Source organism: Crocuta crocuta, unplaced genomic scaffold (genome assembly GCF_008692635.1).
Source record: "Crocuta crocuta isolate KB4526 unplaced genomic scaffold, BGI_CrCroc_1.0 scaffold229, whole genome shotgun sequence".
NCBI lineage: Eukaryota > Metazoa > Chordata > Mammalia > Carnivora > Hyaenidae > Crocuta > Crocuta crocuta.
In genome coordinates, this window is record NW_027536464.1 from 9,299,354 (window position 1) to 9,318,959 (window position 19,606).

The following is a 19,606-nucleotide window of genomic DNA, read 5'->3' on the forward strand; positions in this document are numbered from 1 at the left end:
GCGGGCGTGGGTACACATGCGAGCCCGGGAGGGCAGTGAGAGAAGGAGACATAGAATCTGAAGCAGGCTCCAGGCTCTGAGCTGTCAGCACAGAGCCCAATGTGAGGCTCAAACTCAAAAACCACAAGATCACAACCTGAGCCGCCACCCAGGCACCTCTATTTTTTAATAGAATATCAGTGATTCCTAAAATCAGTTTTGAAGTAAAACTTCAGAAATTAAGAATAAGGACAACATGACTGTTTCTCTTTTATTTATAATTTCTCCTAGGATACTTATCACAAAATATTGTTTTCAGGGGAAAAAAAAAAACCAAAAAGGGTAAGGGCACCTGGGTGGCTCAGTCAGTTAAACGTCCGACTTCAGCTCAGGTCATGATCCTGTGGTCCGTGAGTCTGACCCCGCACTGGGCTCTGTGCTGACAGCTCAGAGCTGGAGCCTGCTTCAGATTCTTTATCTTCCTCTCTCTCTGCCCCTTCCCAACTCCAGCTGTGTCTCTGTCTCTCAAAAACGAATAAACATTAAAATAAATTGAAGAAAGGGGCGCCTGTGTGGCTCAGTTGTTTAAGCATCTGACTTGGCTCAGGTCATGAACTCACGGTTCGTGGGTTCGAGTCCCATGTCGGGCTCTGTGCTGACAGTTCAGAACCTGGAGCCTGTTTTGGGTTCTGTGTCTCCCTTTCTCTCTGACCCTCCCCCACTCACCCTCTGTCTCAATAATAAACATTAAAAATTTGGAAAAAAAAAAAAAGGGTAGTCAATAAGAATAAATGCTACAGTTATCTCAAAACTGTGTGCTTTTACTTTTATGCAATTTTCCTTTCTCTGAAGTCTGTAACTCCAGGGTTCTTAAAACCAATCTACTATTATCTAAAATGTCACATGAAAGACACATATTTTTTACGTTTTTAGTACCCTTATCACAACTAACTCCCAAAGGAAAGCCTATACAAATTTTATGATTAGGATATCAGATTTTAAGAGAATCACAAAAACGAGAGTATGATTGCAATGAAGAGTCCCACTCTTCATTGTATGTAAAAAGGACAGTCAACACATGAGGGCCTTCGTGTGTCTCAGCAATAATACAGACGGCTGGGTTAAGAAAAACACAAAAAATGAGGGAGACTGAGATGAAAGAGAGGGGGAAAAAGCCATTCAATTAACAAGAGATACCAAAAATCCACATTCATAAGTGCAAAGCTTTACTGTTAAATCCCATCAAAGTATCAGCAGTTAATATATTAATGACGCATACAACTTTAAGACTGACATTCATAATCTATTTTCATTATAGTGAAATAAAAAAAATTACTACGAACCTGGTAGAACGATAAACATTTAATTATTTTTCTATTGCTGATACTTACCTTCTGTCTTTCCATTTTTCAGCATATGTACTAGCCCAGAATTCTCCATTTCTACTATCGTTTTCATGTGCTTAGAAATGAGTTCTCTCTCAACCACCTTTACTATTGGCTCTTCGGTTGATTTGTCAAGGCAGTGCATCACCCGTTCTATTTCTTCATTAATTCTAGCTTCTACTTTCTTTATATATACTGAAGCACTGTTTTCTGCTAAAAATTTCTGGCTTTCCATCTGCAAAGAAGAAGCATGATTTTTTTCTTTTTAAATGTAGAAGCAAAATGCATTTCTGCTTTTAACTGGGTTTCTATAATATTCATCATAAGCCAATCTAAATAACATTAGCCATAAGCCAATCTAAATAACATTAGCACTATTAACATTTTATATAGTTTCTTATCCCACATGGCTGAATTACTTCCTTTAAAGCATTTATTACAGAAGAAAAATCAATACATTGTCCCTAAGTAGTGTTTTTCCAACTTTGCCAATATAGTTCCAATAACAGGAAAAGTAAGCACATGCCAATAAGGGCTAAAGTACAGAATGGAGCATCTGACCCCAAGTCAGAGTGGGAAATTCTTCTCTGATTTGTTTTAAAGTGTATAAATTAGGCCTATAAAGATTCTTCATGTTTATCATATAGTTTTGCTCACAGACTGCTAGTTACTAAAGTCCAACTGCCACCCACTCTCAGTCCCAAAGGAGTGTGTGTGTACACGTCTGTATGCGTGTACGTGTGTGTGTATAACCTGATGACTGAGAAATAGAGCTTTTATAGAACTCTTAATCTTGTCTGCTAACAACAGCCTTACCGAAGTTCCAGTAAATTAGAAATGTTAATCCAGGTGGTTTTTAACCTATTTGATAGGCGGATTAACAAATACATCTAAGAATTACAAGTCAGAAGACATGTTAATATAAATTACGTACAAAATTTAAGAATACATTCCACTTTTTGACAAAAAGGGAGTTTCAATCCCTGAAAATAACCAAGTTTCTAAGAATAGACATTAACACACCACAGGACACTCCCGGTAAAACCATCTCTCTATCCGCTGTTAACAACAGTATGTACCAGGTACATATACACATGTTAGTGCAGCTCATCTGGGAATCCTGATGATTAATCTTCTATTGGTATGTCTACAAGGTAATGAAGGAAATTAAATCGAATGCACTGGTCAAAAATATCCAGAATTAGCTGCTGCATTATTAGAAAACAGAAACTGTTTCCTACTATGAAACTAATAGTTCATAAAGCATGGTCCAGGCTCACCAGTGCAGGCCACAGAGGTCTCCTTGATGGGCTACACACTAATTTAAGCAAACAAACAAACAAACAAAACAGGGCAGCAAATTCATTTTTTGTTTTTTTATGTGTAAAGGACACCAAAATTCATTCCATCTTTATATACATCCAAAGCTCTTATGAATGACCTACTGAACTAAAGAATTATTATAACTTTGATTCATTTATTTTTTAAAAAGCCTATTATTGAAGTAAAAACTTTAAGTTAGTATTTAACTAAGTCTGTTTTAACAACACTATATATAGCTCATACTATAAATGAGGTTTTCAGGAGGATGCATGGTTGTCACTATCTCATAAATACCACCCTTACCTTTGGTAATTTCATTACAAATTAGTACTAGTTTAACTTCACTTTTGGCAATTCAGCTGGTTTGGGAGGCATAGACTACTACAAATTTCTATCAATTATACTTATGACCTCTAATTTCCTCATCAATAGCTTTATACACCCACACGTGCACACACGCACGTGTGCGAGATCATACATATTTTATACTTATTTTACCAGTAACTTATATTCACAGAAGTCTGAATAATGGAACTTCATTAGTGACGCACTGCCGGTGAATTTATGGTAAATAACTGGTAACATATAAATATAATAAAATATTAAAAGTTATTTCTAAGTTTGTATGTTTCATAACACATAATTTAAAAAATCATGTGTCTAAGTCCAAACTCTTCAGTTTTTTTTTCAATGGGTTCCTTCCCTGGCATTTGTGAATGGGGAGTAAGTGGAGAGTTAAGTGCACTAAAGGGTATTTTTTTTACCTTCTTTCCCAAAAGGGCCTCAGCAGAAAAAGGTCAAATATTCAAATCAGTAACTGTATTCAGTAACTGTGAGAACATCTTCAGAGAGCATTTATTTATGTCTTCACTGATTACCTGAAAAAATTCTGCAGACATTTCCAAAAAAGGAGCCTCAAAATCTTCTTCATAGACAGATCGTCCTTCAAGACCTAAAATCATTAACATCTGGCAAGCATTTCTTATTGCGCCCCTGTCAAAAGAAGTTAAACCACTTGATTATCAAATTACATTAAATATTAATGTAAAAAAAATGCAACAGAATTTGTTGGAAAGACTTTGAGAACATTTTTTAAATTAAAGTGGCCCATCTCCCATAAGCAACTTATTATACGTAAGGATTTGGAGTGATTTTAATTGGAAAGCATATCTTAACTGTACAGCTACTGGTCTCAGGTTGTCCTCATATTGTTATAACTTTAAAATTCAAAAGAAAACATGCCTAAAATGTCTCTATGGTTCTGTGTATGAAAAAAACCAGAATATAAAAGGACTGTAAGAAAGCAGTCAGGAGAAGTTACTGGACATGGGCAGCTACTCCCAGGCGCTATATTTTTGGTATCAAATGGCTTTGGGGCAATTGTGGCCAAGCACCAGAGCTGAAATAAAAAGAACTTTACAGTCTTCCTCTAACAGTTCCTTTGCATACAGAGAAACAGAGAATGCAGCCTTTATGTTTCAAGACACTCTGGCTGCAGCATCACAAAAATCGTGCTGCCATCATGTAAGAAAGGGGGAGGAAACGTGACTTAACAGAAGGAGTACAGTATTTCTTAGTCATTTTAGACTGTGTTCAACATTTTTCTTCAAATATGTTAAGAATGAAAACTAGCCCAGAGCCTTTTAAAGAAAAAGACAAAAAGAAACAAAAAATGTTATCACACAGCACAAAAAACATAGTGCCAGCATAAAAAATAAATGAAAAATCAAAAGGGAAGACTGATGGCTGATTTGTTCTTTAAAAGTAAACTAAAAAGAAGTTTAGGATGGTGTTTTCTAAAATAGGTATGTGCTTTTAAGTTAAAATCTAGGTAACTTGGTTAATTGTGAAAAGGTTTTGAGGATTTTCATAATGTGCTGGATAATAAAACTTTTATTTTAATAAGATTATGAGACTAAACCAGTTCTCAAGATGTAACCACTAAAAAACTAAACACTGAAGTAGAAAGAGATGATTATACCGATCTACAACTTCTCCTTTCCGCTCTCTTGCGATCATGTCCAATAGTGTTTGTCGTAGATGATCCCTAATACACCCATAACGTACAACTTGATCTCGAAAAATAATTAATCCCAAATTGTAGACATTCTCCACATTATTTTGTTGTACATATACACGGTCCTGCAGTTAAAACAAAATAATAGAAACAGTGAGTACAACTCTTGCAAACATAAAAATAATCACTGTGAGCTACAATAATACAGGACCTAAAATTATAAAAGCTGTTAATTTTTCAGGTGAGGAACATTTCAAATTATCTTAAGCAACAGGGAATTTTTCTAGCACCTCCCAACTTACATAAAAGTTGCTCTTTACAATTTACAAACAATTGGTTATACCAAGGTGGTCGCCCATTTAACCTTAAGAAAAACGGAGGTCGGGGAAGCAAGCACCAACCCCAGGGAGAGGCAGGTAAGCAGAAAGCAGGGGAGAAAGCGAGACAGCAAGGTAGGCACGTGCACATCTTCCTTTCTCTCCAAAGCCATACCGTGCCCAAACATGGTTCCTGCCTTCTTAAATACTATACTTGAAGATCATATTCTCTGAAGTTACATTAAGAGCCAAAAGAAATATAGATCCATGTAACTGAAGTTGACTGCTTATTGTAAGTATTAAAAGGCTCTAATGCTTAAAATACAGTAGCATTACATCAATAAAACACTTCTAGTTACTGTCATTGCAAACAGATTACTTGTCCTCTTATTTTCAAGTTCTTGCCAACTTGATTATAGGTGTCTCACTTTATAGAGCACATATGCTCCAGAATTACTGGCTATAGAAGTCCTATATTGTGCAGTATTTGAAAATCCACATTTACACCAAAATACACTGGAATACTGTTTTAACTCACAAAGGATTAACAAGGGAATCCCTTTCTGTTCTTAACTAGGATCTCTCTGGGCTTTGGTGAGTCTCTGAAGAACTAACACTTCTAATAAAATTACTGTGTGTTTGCTGGTACATAAGTATTTTGGAAATGGAGCCCATAGCTTTCCCCAGTTCTTAAAGGTTTTGTAATCCAAAACCAGCTAAGAACCACTGCAAACTGTGATCCTGGAACTTTTAGAAGGAACACTATCACTGCAAGCAACACCAAACAAAGCTACCAGATGAACGTTAACAGCAGCTCTACCACACTAGGGACTCAACTAACTTGGCACTGACCACTCCTCCCAACAGTTTTAACTGAATTCTCCAAGAGTAGCACTCTCTTCATGAGGCATCACTCCTCCAACCTATTTCCTTCAGCTAATGGGTACACACCTAATGGCTACAAGGAAAGCCACTCTTTGATTAGTATCTTCGCTGCTCACATTTGTACATTCTATATAATCTCGGCACAAGCTCACACGTTCAAAACTGTGCATCAGTTAGTAGGTTCAAAATTTTCACCAATGACTCTCTGGTAAATTCTTTTCTCTCTCTCTCTCTCTCTCTCTTTCTTCTTAACAAGCTTGGACTCTTTCCCTCTTGTATAAAACTATGTGGTGGCCACAGCTGGAGCCTGGCTTCTCTGCATGGAGATGCTGGTCTGAGTCTTTACAAGATGCCAGTGAGTTCCTGAGAGGGAGACTTGGTGAGCACAGTCTTTCCAGACAACAGGGGTGAGACAGCTGCAGGTCCTGGAAATGGATCAAATCTGGCCTTGCTAACGCCTCCCGGGATGGCCATGCAGCCCCTGGCTGAGGTGTATCAGTCGTCAATACAAGCCATCATCAGGAGCTTCTCGGGCACAGCGGCTGAGACAATGGCAACACCCCGCGGGGCAGGGATGAGGAGCACCACCAGTGCAGAGCCACAGGGGCCGGTCATCTTGCATGCAACAGTGTGGGGGGCTTGTTCATCTTGTTCCCCCAGTAACCTTGGTGCACAGAGACAATGGAAAAGCTTGGCCAGGATGATAGCCCCACAGATGGCAGTGGCTACCTCCTTGGAGCACTTAACACCTGGACCAACACATCCAATCGTAATCTCTGATGGCAACAAATGCCTTGAACCTGGCCTATGGGCCAGTACGGGTCTGCTTTTGCAGAGGCATTGTCTTCAAAACCTCATTCTTAAGGGATGGCTCCCAAGAAAAAGTCAATGAACTCAGATTCTTTGTTGGGCAGGGCAAAGAGAGAGATCTCTTCCAAGGCTTCATCTTCATGTCCTTGATCAGGTGGCCCGGCCTGGTAATGGGGATCCATTCTTTGTTTTCTGCCTTGCCTCCGCAAGCTCTGTGGCCTTGGCCTCACCCCAACCAACACTGTGACCCCAATCCCCAATGCCACCAACCAACGCCCAGGAGGAAGCCGCTACAGCCTCCCATTCTAAGGCCCCTGGGCCCTCTGGCAGCACCAGCATCTTCCCTCATTTGGGGTTTTCTCTCTCTGGTAGATTGTTATTTATTTAAAAAATTTTTAAATGTCTTATTCTTAAGAGAGAGAAAAACAGAGCACGGGTGGGGGAGGGGTAGAGAGAGGGGACAGAATCCAAAACAGACTCCAGGCTCTGAGCTGTCAGCACTGAACCCAACATGGGGCTTGAACTCAAGTCACCTTGAGATCAATGACTGAGCTAAGTCAGACTCTCAACTGACAGAGCCACTCAGGAGCCCCATCTCTCTAGTAGATTTTTAGGCTTCACACTTCCATCTCAAAACCTTGAATTCTGAGTCTCCCTGCCTGACTGCACCCTTCCTCCTCTCTGATGGCCTTGTTTTGTACATACCGAAGCTACTCTTTACTCTAGTTCCTTGCAGCCTCACTCCTCTCCTACCATTCTGACTCTGGCTTACTTTTCAGCATAAAAAAGATACATTCATGGCATCTGGGTGGCTCAGCTGGCTGAACATCCAAATGTGGCTCAGGTCATGATCTCACAGTTTATGGGTTTGAGCCTCGTGTCGTGCTCTCTGCTGTCGGCACAGAGGCTGCTTCGGATCCTCTGTTCTCCTCCCTCTGCCTCTCCCCCACACCTTCTCTCAAAAATAAACATTAAAAATAATAATACAAGATACATTCAATAAAAACTGTCACAAATCTAAAAATTTAAAAAGCAACTAGAAACTTTATTATCAAAATACTCTATCACAGAAGTTACTTATAAATTTGATGTATACAGTTTTGAATAGTACCATATACAGAATCACTCTCACCCTATGGGATCAAAACCAGTAACTGGCTGCTTAATTGGAGACAGGTGGTAAAAGAGAGACACAAACATACACACACATTAAACTTTTTAATTTAAAACATAGTAAATGTTTACTGAGACATCAAGACTTTTGTCTTTAAACATGAATCCTGTGAAGTTCAGTGTTACTTTTCTTACATACACCCTCACCTAATAAACTAACTTTTCTACCTTGTTTCATTACGATAGAGCATGAATTAGAGACCTTTGTGAAGCAATATGAACAGAATAGCAGTCCTTCTAGATTTTTATAATCCCCACTCCAGTCTTTTAAAATCTAGTTTACTAAAAAGAAATTCTATTGTTCCTAACACCATTTTATTGACTTACACAGTATTAAATTACGTACAAGTGGCATAAACAGGTTTGAAAATGAATGCAACGGACTCCCAGTAAACACAAAGCTCAAGTGATGAGAGCAAACTAAAGAAGATATACCAAAAGTAGTGAAATTGCAGTGAGAGAGATTTTAATCAGGCTGTTTCACAGCTCAAAGAGAAAATACTGGTAATTCTGGCAAGAACAGAAGTCCCTTCTCTACCTCATGCCTACAGGACTTGTGGGTGTGTGGCTGTCACTTATGTATATACCATATATGACCTATGTATGACATTAGCAAGTTTATCCTCTTTAAGAAATCAAATGTTCTTAATTAAGAGAAATGTCAAAAGAATCAGGTCAGATTTTATTGTTTTTGGCAAAAGGCACACTACCTGTAAGAATTACAAAAGGTACATACAATGTAATCTTCAAAATAAATTATAAATTTTTGAGTGGATTTTTCTTTTAGAGTGAAATTTCTTGGGCGCACCTGGGTGGCTCACTTGGTTGAGCATCTGACTTCAGCTCAGGTCGTGATCTCATAGTTCATGGGTTTGAGCCCCACATCGGGCTCTGTGCTGACAGCTAGCTCAGAGCCTGGAGACTGTTTCAGATTCTGTATCTCCCTCTCTCTCTGACCGGAGCTCCTTTGATCATGTTGTCTCTCTCTCTCTCAGAAATAAATAAAAAAATTTTTTTAAAAATTTTAAAAAGTGAAATTTTTAAATGTTCCCCTTTTTTGGCTTTACTGCAGTGTAATTTGCATGCCATAAAATTTACCTATTTTAAGAGTACCCTTCAATAATTTACAGTAAATTTGTATATTTGTCTAACCACTGCCACAATCTACTTCTAGACTATTTCCATCACCCAAAAAAGTCCCTTGAGCCCATTTGTAGTCAATCCCACTTTCAGCACACCTGCTTTCTCTTTCTAAAAATTTCCTTTCCTGGTCATTTAATGTAATTAAATCATATGTAATCCTTCATATCTGATTTTTCACCAAGCATAAATAAAGTTGCCAAGGTTCATTAATGGTAAAACATTTATCAGTATCTCATTCCTTTGTAGGGCTGAATAGTACTTCATGGTATGGATATGCCACACTTAGTTTATTTTACCAGCTGATGCATATTTTGGGCTGTTTCCAGTTTTTGTCTACTATGACTAATGCTGCTAGGCAGGCACATTTGGGTACAATCCTTTAGTGGAAACATGCTTTCATTCTTCTTGGAACAGATTTCTAGAAGCGGAAGTGTTCGATCATATGGAAATTGCTGAACTTTTAAAACTTTTAAGTGGACTTATCAGTTACAGCAAATTTTTTAATGGAAAAACACTAGATGTGGAGTTAGGAATTTTTCCTATGACCTCTGGCTGTATCATTATTAACTGGCTGGGTTCCCTTGAGTAAGTCATTTATCCACTCTGGTTCTGGTAACACAAAAGGTTGGTGAAGATAATCACAAACTCTAATATGATTTCCTATGAAGCTTTACTCTCTGATCAAATGTTAACATATACAAGGGACCAAAGTAGACTTCAATATTACTCATTCCCTTTCTATTTGTTACCAGTATTCCTGGCCTGGGTTTCCTTCTTCTCAATCCTATGCACAGTAATGTGGGTGAATCAATAACCTTATGGCCTATAATGCGGTCTAGCTCAAGTCCTCTGACAAAAAGGCAAAAAAAAAAAAAAAAAAAAAAATCGGGAGCAGCTGATGTAATTCTTCAGGTATACTCTTTATGGGGAAAAACAATGTGTCAGTAAAGGAAGCCAGGTATGATGGGAACAAATTTCAAGTGTTTGAGGGTACACAACATTTAAGCCCATGGAAGATGACTGGAGACAAGAGAAATACAAATATTATAGTGTTAAGACCACGAAGTTTGTCTTTTAATGTGAGACTTCAAGGAGTATATAATGATTATAGTTAAGTGACATAAAATATTACGAAAACCTGTCAACCCTCAAATTTGATTATAGATAACAGAGAGCTAATAAACGGAGAAGAGAAAAACACAAAATTAAATGTGGCTGTTTAAATTAGTAATATTAGTCATTTATATTAAATGTTTGGTATGTATGATTAATTACCATCAAGCAAAATTAGAGCTATGCATCCATATACTTAAGTGTTCATAATATGTGTATACATTAGATGGAGATGCACGCACACGTTCACAAACTTATGATCTGTACATAATATATGTTAAAATATTTGCTTAATTAACATGGTGAGTCTTGTTACTGATTACTAGTACTATCAGAAGGAATTCAGCCTTTGGTTACACAATAGCATGTTCATAATAGATTCTAACAGGAATCTCTCTGTTAAAAAAAAAATTAATGGCTGGGGGTGCCTGGCAGGTTCAGTCGATGGAACATACAACNCGACTAAGCCACCCAGGCGCCCCGGAACATACAACTCTTGATCTCAGGGCTGTAGGTTGGAACCCCACATTGTGTGTACAGATTACTTTAAAAATGGTTTTTTAAATTAGTAAGTGGCTGAATTTATGCAATAATATTAATGTACCTCTATTTAAATCACTTGCAGGACTTTCATTTTGTGTATGTTTCCACATGAATATTTAAAAAGATCTATTTAAAATCCCACCACTAGTTACCCTCTAACTAGCTAAGAGAATACAACCCCAAAGGACAGATAAAATCATACCAAAAATGAAAAAAAAAAGTTAAAGAATAACCTAAAACTAGTATCTTAATCTCAAGCTTTTTGACTAAAATATGGTTTGTATGAGTTTGACATTAGTCATTTATCTACTGAAGAAAGCTAAGCAGAGATAGAAAGTTGGTGGCTGCTTCTATTTGTCTTTTTAAGCCAAAATAGTGTTTTAAATATAAAATGTTCTAAAAAATATGTTTGAAAGCTTAATGTCTGAGCCAAACATTACATTTACTAAAGGGATATGAGCTTCATCACCACAGAGACAAATTATATTTTAAATCTTTATTTATGGTTATCTCTCAGGGGTCGCTATTTTCAGCCAAGCAAATCTACAACCAGCAAGACTCCTACAAGCTAAGCTAGATGAACCCAAGGGTGAGGAGGATTAACTAATGATGGGACCATCTCATTGTCCCCTCTTTTCACAGACCTGGGAAGAAGCCAGACTGCTTTTCCATCTGACTTTAACTGCAACAAAAACAACTATCTCACAATGCTATCCCACTTATTTCCATGTCTAGTCTTCAAAGAATAGCTTTTGGAAGGCAAAGTTCCCTGCCAAAAACAACTATAAAACTTAGATCAGAAATTAAAAAGCCACCCTGCGGCACCTGGGTGGCTCAGCTGGTTAAGCATCTGACTCTTGATTTCAGCTCAGGTCATGATTTTATGGTCTGTGAGATTGAGTCCCATGCTGGGCTCTTCACTGACAGTGCAGAGCCAGCTTGTGAGTCTCTCTGCCCCTCCCCTCTCATGCATGCTTGCTCGCTCGCTCGCTCTCAAAATAAATAAACTTAAAAAAACAGAAACAAATTGATAATGAAGTTCAAAAAATAACATTAACCCTTACTACTTAATTTACTTGCAAGAAATAGCTCAAATATTTTTAACCCGTTTAACACTTTTTTATTTTTAAAAGACAGGATAGAAGGACAAGGAATATAAACAGGTTTAAAAATCTTTACAAACAGTAAATATCTGTCCTGCTCATATACTAGAGATAAACCCTAAAAAGTTTAACTCCTAAAAATAAATAAATAAATAACTGTAACAAGTAGCTACTGTCTGTTAGGACATGTTTGAACCTGCTTCCCCAAGCTTAATCACTAGGCAATCTTCTATCAACAAGCAATAAATATAAGTGTTTTCAAATACGGTTCACTTTCAAGCCATGAAATAAATACAAGTTAAGAAGACTTAACACTATGAAAACAGAAATAGAAAATTAAAAAACAAAACACAGAAAAATAACAAAAAGTTTCTAGTGCAGAGTTATAGTTTTAAAAAAAGTCGAATTAGAGCAAACTTTAAAGAACTGTCTCAATATTTTCCACGATGCTAGTGCCTGACTTATTAGTGCTGAAAGGGCACTAGTAAGAGACGAAATGGTAAATTGCAGACAGATTAACGTTTCTGGATTTAATAACGTTAAATTGGGTAAAGAACATGGAAAAAGCACAGAATACGGTTGGCTTGAAAATTTAGCTCCATGACTAAATCTCAAAGTCATAGTTTCCACCACTGTAAAATTGGTTTAAAACTTCTCTCTCTCATGGCTGTCANGGGCTCAGTTAAGTGTCTGAAGTTTTCACGTCGACTCAGACCATGCTCTTGCCGTTTGTGGGATCGAGCCCCACATCAGGTTCTGTGCTGGGCACAAGGCCTGCCTAAGATTTTCAATCTTTCTCTCTCTCTCTCTCTCTGCCCCTCTTCCACTTGTACACATGCATGCTCTCTCTCTCAAAAAAAAAAAAATATATATGTATATATATATGTAATACATATTATTTATAAATAACTTCTATTTATTTTAAGAATTTTATCCGAGGCAATCTGACAAATCAAAACTCGAGTCATGTTTCTCTAAAGCTGTGTTAACTGTACCAAATTATGAAATAAACACACTGCCCCCTATTCTAAATTTTGACAGTCTTAATGGGGCGGGGGAGAGCATCAACACTAGAAAACAGTCCCTACTAGAACCATACAAGTAATCACCCTCAAGATCTTGGAACAATGAGATTATCAGACTTCAGGAAAGAAGACTTGTGTTAGAGAAGCAACATAATTCAGTGGTTAAGAATTCAGATTTAAGGGGCGCCTGGGGTTCAGTCAGTTAAGTGTCTGACTCTTGATGTCAGCTCAGGTCAGGATCTGGTGGTTCATGGGATCAAGCCCTGCGATGATGAAGAGCCTGCTTGGGATTCCTGCTCTCCCTTGTTCTCTGCCCCTCCCCGGCTCACGTTGTCTCTCTCTCTCTAAATAAACTTAAAAAAAAAAAAAAAAAAAAAGCTCAGAGGTTTAAGAACCAGACGAGTAATTTCAATCCTATCCCAGCTATTTACTAGGTGTGACTTTAACATCTTTGTGTTTCCTTGCCTTTGAAGTAACATCTACCTTAAAATGCTATTTATTGTACTTACTTCCACTTCTAATACTGAAAGAAAAGTTTTTACAAGACCAACTCCTCTGGCAAGAACTATAAAAGCTGTATGAAAATAAAAAGCTACCACCCCCTCACAGCCACCTAAATAGCTGTTATTAGAAAACAAAACAAAACAGAAAATAACAAGTGCTGACAAACATATGAAGAAATTGGAACACTTGAGCACTGCTGGCAGGAATGTAAAATGGTGCCATGGCTATGGAAAACAATATGGAGGTTACTCAAAAATTACAAATGGATGGCATATGATCTAGCAATTCCACCATTCGGGTATATTCTCAAAATAATTGAGAACAGGGTCTTAATGATATATTTTATACCCATGTTCACAGCAGCATTATTCAAAATAGCCAAAAGATGAAAACGACCCAACTGTTCACTGATAGATGAATGGATAAGCAAAATGGGATACACACATACAACAGAATAGTATTCACCCTTAACAAGGAAGGTAATTCACAGAGTGCCTGGGTGGCTCAGTCAGTTAAGCGTCCGACTTCTCAGGTCATGATCTCTCATGAGTTCGTGACTTTGAGGCCCACAACGGGCTTTCTGCTGACAGCTCGGAGTGTGGAGCCTGCTTCCAATTCTGTTTCCCTCTCTGCACCTCCCCCACTCACACTCTTGCTCAAAAATGATTAAAAGGTAAAAAAAATTTTTTTAAAGGGAAGGGAATTCTGAAACATGCTACAACAGAGAATAACCCTGAGTCACAAAAAAAGATACTCTGATTCCATTTATGTGAGGTATCTAGAGTGGTCAAGTTCATATAAATACAAGTAGAATGCTAGTGCAAAGGATCAAGGGAGAGTGGAATGGGAGTTACTGTTTAATGGGTACAGAGTTTTAGTTTTGCAAGAGGAAAAGTTCTGGAGGTGGATGGAGGTGACGGCTGTATACCAGGAAGAATATACTTAGTATCACTGAATTGTACACTTAAAGTTGATTAAGATAATAAATTGTATGTTACGTGCATTTTGTAACAATTTAAGCAAACAGATATCAAATATATAAAAGCATCAAAGAGCAACAAAGGCCACTTGGATTTGTGGAGCCAAGCTTCTGGAGAAATGGCAGGTACACTGACAGGAGACCGACATTCACCTTCACTCATCTGTTTTATCTGGAGGACTGGAGATAGGAGGCTAAGAAGAAAGTCACAGGTAGGCTGGCTATCAAGCAGCTAGGACTTATGACGCCAAAGTCTGAAAAGGAAAGAAATGCAAAGAAGAACCAGAAATTCTGCAAGGAAATTTTCATCGAGATGTTTACTGACATACTACCCAAGCACGGCCAAGACACCAACACGCTTTAAAGACAAAGCACCACTGGGAGACTACAGAGCTCAATGGAGACACTGGAAGACTTAGAGGCGAGGAGACAAAAGCTGGAATTCAAGGCACCACAACAAGGTGAACAAACTGGTAAACACCTCAGGCTTGTAGACCCCAGGCGGCCATTCCCTACGAGCAAAGAGATGCCCTGGAAATAAAGACAAACTCACAAAAGCCTAAAAGCCAGCTTCAACTAGATCATGGTGATCTGCCCATGCTGTACCTGCCTGTCAGAATTACATTTCTTTGAAGAAAGATACTATCATCCAGGGCCTCCCCAATTTTTTATATACAATGTTAACAAAATTACCAAGCCTGCCCCCCACACCAAAACAAACACTCCAGGATCAAATATCTACAAGCCAAGGGGGAAAAAAGCTCCAGGAAGTCAAAGTATTCTAAGATTCTTACCCAGGAAGTAGTTTAAAATATGGTTTAAAAAATACACACATGTAAGGTAACTGTAAGCAAGAACCTATGTTATAATTTCTAAGGTAACCACTACAATAATAATAAAGGAATATATAAGTAACAGCTAATGGGGAAGGGGTATGGACAATAAAACATATTTGATTCACCTAAGACAAGGAAGCTGGGAAAATCAATAAAGAACAGGTGAGATAAATAGAAAAAAACCCAACATAATTGCAAATTTAAACTCAAATGTATTAATAATTATATAAACATAAGTAAACCATATGCTTCCATTTAAAAACAAAGATTATCAGACAGGGTTATAAAACATGTTACTATAGGCTGTTCTCAAGTGACACCTTACATACAAGGACACAAAATGTGGAAAGAAATTTGCCATACAAACATAAACCGAAAGAAAGCTCACAGAGTAATATGAGACAAAGTAGACTTTAAGGCAAGAAGTATTACAGGAAATAAAGGGTATTTCATAAAGAGAGTCAGTTCAACAGGAAGATAAAATAGCCCTAAATTTATATTTTATAACAAATCTCAAAATGTATAAACTAAAAGGAGAAAAAGACAAATCCATAATCAAACCTAAAATTTTAACATTTCTCAGGAGCTAACAGGACAAACAGATTTAGTAAAGATGTGGAAAATTTGAACATGGCTAATAAATTTGACCAAACGGATATTTATACACTTTATTCAACAACTACAGATTAAAAACTGTAATTAAGTGAAATTTAAAACTTCTCTTCAGGGCACCTGGGTGGGTCAGTGGGTTGATCGTCCGACTCCAGCTCAGGTCATGATCTCACAGCTTGTGGGTTCGAGCCCTGCAACAGGCTCTGTGCTGACAGCTGAGAGCCTGAAGCCTGCTTTGGATTCTGTGTCTCCTTCTCTCTCTGTCCCTCTTTCCACTCACACTCTGTCTCTCTCTCAAAAATAAACATTAAAAAATATTTAAAAACTTCTCTTCAAACACATCATAAAGAGAGAAAAGGCAAGCCCAGAATGGAAGACAGTATCTTATAAAACATTTATCTACAAAAAACTTTTATCCAGGATACATAAAAAGCTCCCACAAATTACTAGAAAGCAAAAAAAAAAAAAAAAAAATCCTAGAAAATACACATCTAAAAAAATGGGTAAAAAAGAATTGTGTACTTGTGTTTATGTTATATATCAACAAAAATGTCAAAAAACAACTAGAAGAGGAAAATTAGTACACTGTAAGGCTAGTGTACTATCAAGTAGATGAAATAACCACTAGGGTATCTAAAATTTTGGGTGTGTTTCTAAGTATTTCAGTAATTTTGGTTTTAAATAACTTCTGATGACAATTAGGAATCTAAGATCTTACACCAAGTCACTTCTTCAAGGAGAATTTTAATATCAGGTTCAAACAAAAAAATGAGAAAAGAGACACAACACGATTCTATATGCCCTCTACACTTGGGGGCACCTGGGTGGCTCAGTCAGTTAAGCGTCTGACTTCAGCTCAGGTCATGATCTTACAGTTCATGAGTCTGAGCTCTGCATTGGGCTCTGTGCTGACCGCTCAGAGCCTGCTGGTCTCTCTCTCTCTCTGGCCCTCCTCCACTTGCACTCTCTCTCTCCCCAAAATAAACAAACAGTAAAACAGAAAATTAAGGGGGGGAAAAAAAAAGGCTTACATTTGGGTCATGGAAAAAGTCACTATTCTTCAATTAGGCTTAGGGAACCAGGAGTATCTGCCCAAATGGATGTCCACATCATAAACTGCCCCATGACAGAACTTGGAAAAAGGAACGACACTGTTTAGAGCAGTGCTTGATACATAATACACTCTTGCTGTATACTTGCTGAATGAATGGATTTATCATCATAAGCACAAAGGTGAATGAATGTTAGCTCAACTGAGATGGTACACACAAAGTGGTGAAGACCATGGGCTTTGGAATCAAAAAAGACCTGGATTCACGATTCTAGTAATACAGTTAACTGTGTGATCTTGGCAGGTTAGTTAATCTTTCTAACTTGGGTTAATTCATTCATGAACTGGAGAGTACAACACTCACCTGGAAGGTCAGGTGTTTAAAACGTTTAGTACAGGGAAATAGCCATGTAGTAAATAGTATGTGTTATGTACTCAGAAAAATATTTTTACTTTTTAAAAGAAATTTAAAAATGTAAATTTTCTTAATAAAAAAATTAAAATTTTATTGCTTTTCCAAGCTACTGCTTAAAAATGACAATAAAAAGATATTCTAAGGATTAAATGAAATATATTTACATATGCTTAAAACAGTGTCTGGCACACACTAAGGGCTCTGACAATGTTATGTCCTAGTACAGGGAATAGTACTGGGGAGACTCCTAGCCTACCAAGGTTTTGTTTTTTGTTTTTTGTTTGTTTGTTTGTTTGTTTTTTTAAATTTCTAGGGGAGAGAGAGAGACACAGTGTGCTCAGGGGAGGGTCAGAGAGAGAGGGAGTCACAGACTGAAATAGGGTCCAGGCTCTGAGCTGGCAGTCAGCACAAAGCCCGACGCGGGGCTCGAACCCACGAACCGCGAGATCATGAACTAAGCGAAAGTCGGCTGCTTAACCGACTAAGCCACCCAGGCGCCCCTCTACCAAGATTTTCATCAACCCACTTTAAGAGTTCTTAAAGAAATTGTCATCAACTTAATACTAACCTACTCACACCTCCTGTTTTTTTCTTCATTACAGATCAACACAGATAGCTGTTCACTTTCAGTTTTAAAATGGTATAGGGGCAGCTGGGTGGCTCCATCGGTTAAATAGCCGATTTCGGCTCAGGTCATGTTCTCACGGTTCATGGGTTTGAGCCCTGCACTGGGCTCTGTGCTGACAGCTCAGAGCCTGGAGCCTACTTCAGATTCTGTGTCTCTGTCTCTCTCTGTCCCTCCCCCACTTGCACTGTCTCTCTCAGAAAGTGATAAAACATTAAAAAAAAAAAATTTAATGGTATAAAAAAAAAACCTTCAGAGTCAAAAGAACTTGAAAACTTAAAATCGATCTAACCAACACAACTTCTACCAGATCCCACAGACAGGCCACAGGGAACCCATAAACCACTTGAAACTGTATATAAAAGTGTACACTGTATGGTAGGTACTTTTAGTAGACGGTCCATGAATCTTGACCATTCTTCCAAGGGGTCTAAAACCCCAAAAAGCTGGAAACCAGAGTTCTTATGCAATGTATATATTTTCCTTACAATAAGGAAACAGGAGTTTTACCCAGAGAAGTTAAATAACTTAAGCAAATTAATGACAACACAGGAACTAAAGTGGAATATCTTTTAATTCACCATTAAATATTTTTTCTCCAGTTCTCCAAATTTCCTGTACACACACACACACACACAGGAAGCAGTCCCTTTTATAAACAAAAATTTCATTTCCAGGGAGCCTGGGTGGCTCAGTCACTTAAGCATCTGGACTCTTGATATCAGCTCAGGTCATGATCACATGGTCCTGTGATCGAGCCCTCTGTCAGGCTCATGCTGAGCATGGAGCCTACTTAGGATTCTCCCTCAGTCTCGGTTTCTCTTCTCATCCCCAGCTCTCTCTGGCTCCTACTCTCCCCATCTCTTACCAAAAAAAAAAAAAAAAAAAATTAATTTCCTTTACTACCTCAAGAAATATGTGCTCTACTTCTGACTGCACCACAGGGACTACTTTATGCTGAATAAATACTTGCCTCCCTGAAGTCAGTGTCATGGACTGCTACATCATCACTGCACCAACACAAAAGCAGTTCACAAGGCATGGTAATCAAACTGTTTATGGGTCTATTAATTTGTTAGAAACACGAACTGAGGGGCGCCTGGGTGGCTTAGTCGGTTAAGTGTCCGACTTTCGCTTAGGTCATGATCTCGCAGTTCGTGGGTTCGAGCCCCGCGTTGGGCTCTGTGCTGACTGCCAGCCCAGAGCCTGGAGCCTGTTTCAGAGTCTGTGACTCCCTCTCTCTCTGACCCTCCCCTGCTCACGCTCTCTCTCTCTCTCTCTCTCCCCTAGAAATAAATAAAACATTAAAAAAAAAAAAAGGCTTTAAAAAAAGAAACACGAACTGAGATGGAAGGCAAGAAGAAATCCTAATGATCAAATGCAACACTCTTGACCTTTACAGTATTTATGATGATGCCCTGGTTTTATAACTCAAAGGCCAGTACCTGGCTTGTGATCTAACCAGAAAAGGATGCCTCGGTATTTATACTGTCAGTCGCAAATGTGAAAACTACAGCGCATATGGGTAAAATGTGTCTTTCCTGAGTCAGAAAAAAATACTGAACAGGTGTGAAGCTTAATAATCTCAAAGCCACTGGATCCTGTTTTCGATTACTTTGTATTTAAGATGTCACTTTAAAAGCAAAGAAGGTGCCAAAAAGACTCGTAAGCAACCTATCTCTGTGCTCTTCCAGAATATAGCTATTTTCAAACTTCTCTAAATATGCAATTTAGAATACCGTAAAGAAGAAATGTGTTTTGGACCTAC

General features: G+C 38.0%; 1 protein-coding gene and 1 pseudogene across 2 annotated transcripts in view; both read right to left on the reverse strand.

Moving 5' to 3' along the window:
• Positions 1 to 19,606, reverse strand: part of CUL3 (cullin 3) — a 73,614-nt gene that overhangs the window by 27,936 nt on the left and 26,072 nt on the right. For both annotated transcript variants that reach the window (XM_077748547.1, XM_077748548.1), the window contains exons 3-5: positions 4,669 to 4,829; positions 3,566 to 3,680; positions 1,371 to 1,599 (exon numbers count right to left, since the gene is read on the reverse strand). In XM_077748547.1, the coding sequence (XP_077604673.1) occupies positions 1,371 to 1,599; positions 3,566 to 3,680; positions 4,669 to 4,829 (505 nt within the window). The remainder of the gene's footprint in view (positions 1 to 1,370; positions 1,600 to 3,565; positions 3,681 to 4,668; positions 4,830 to 19,606) is intronic.
• LOC144218712 (small ribosomal subunit protein uS5-like) lies at positions 6,190 to 7,065 on the reverse strand (annotated as a pseudogene).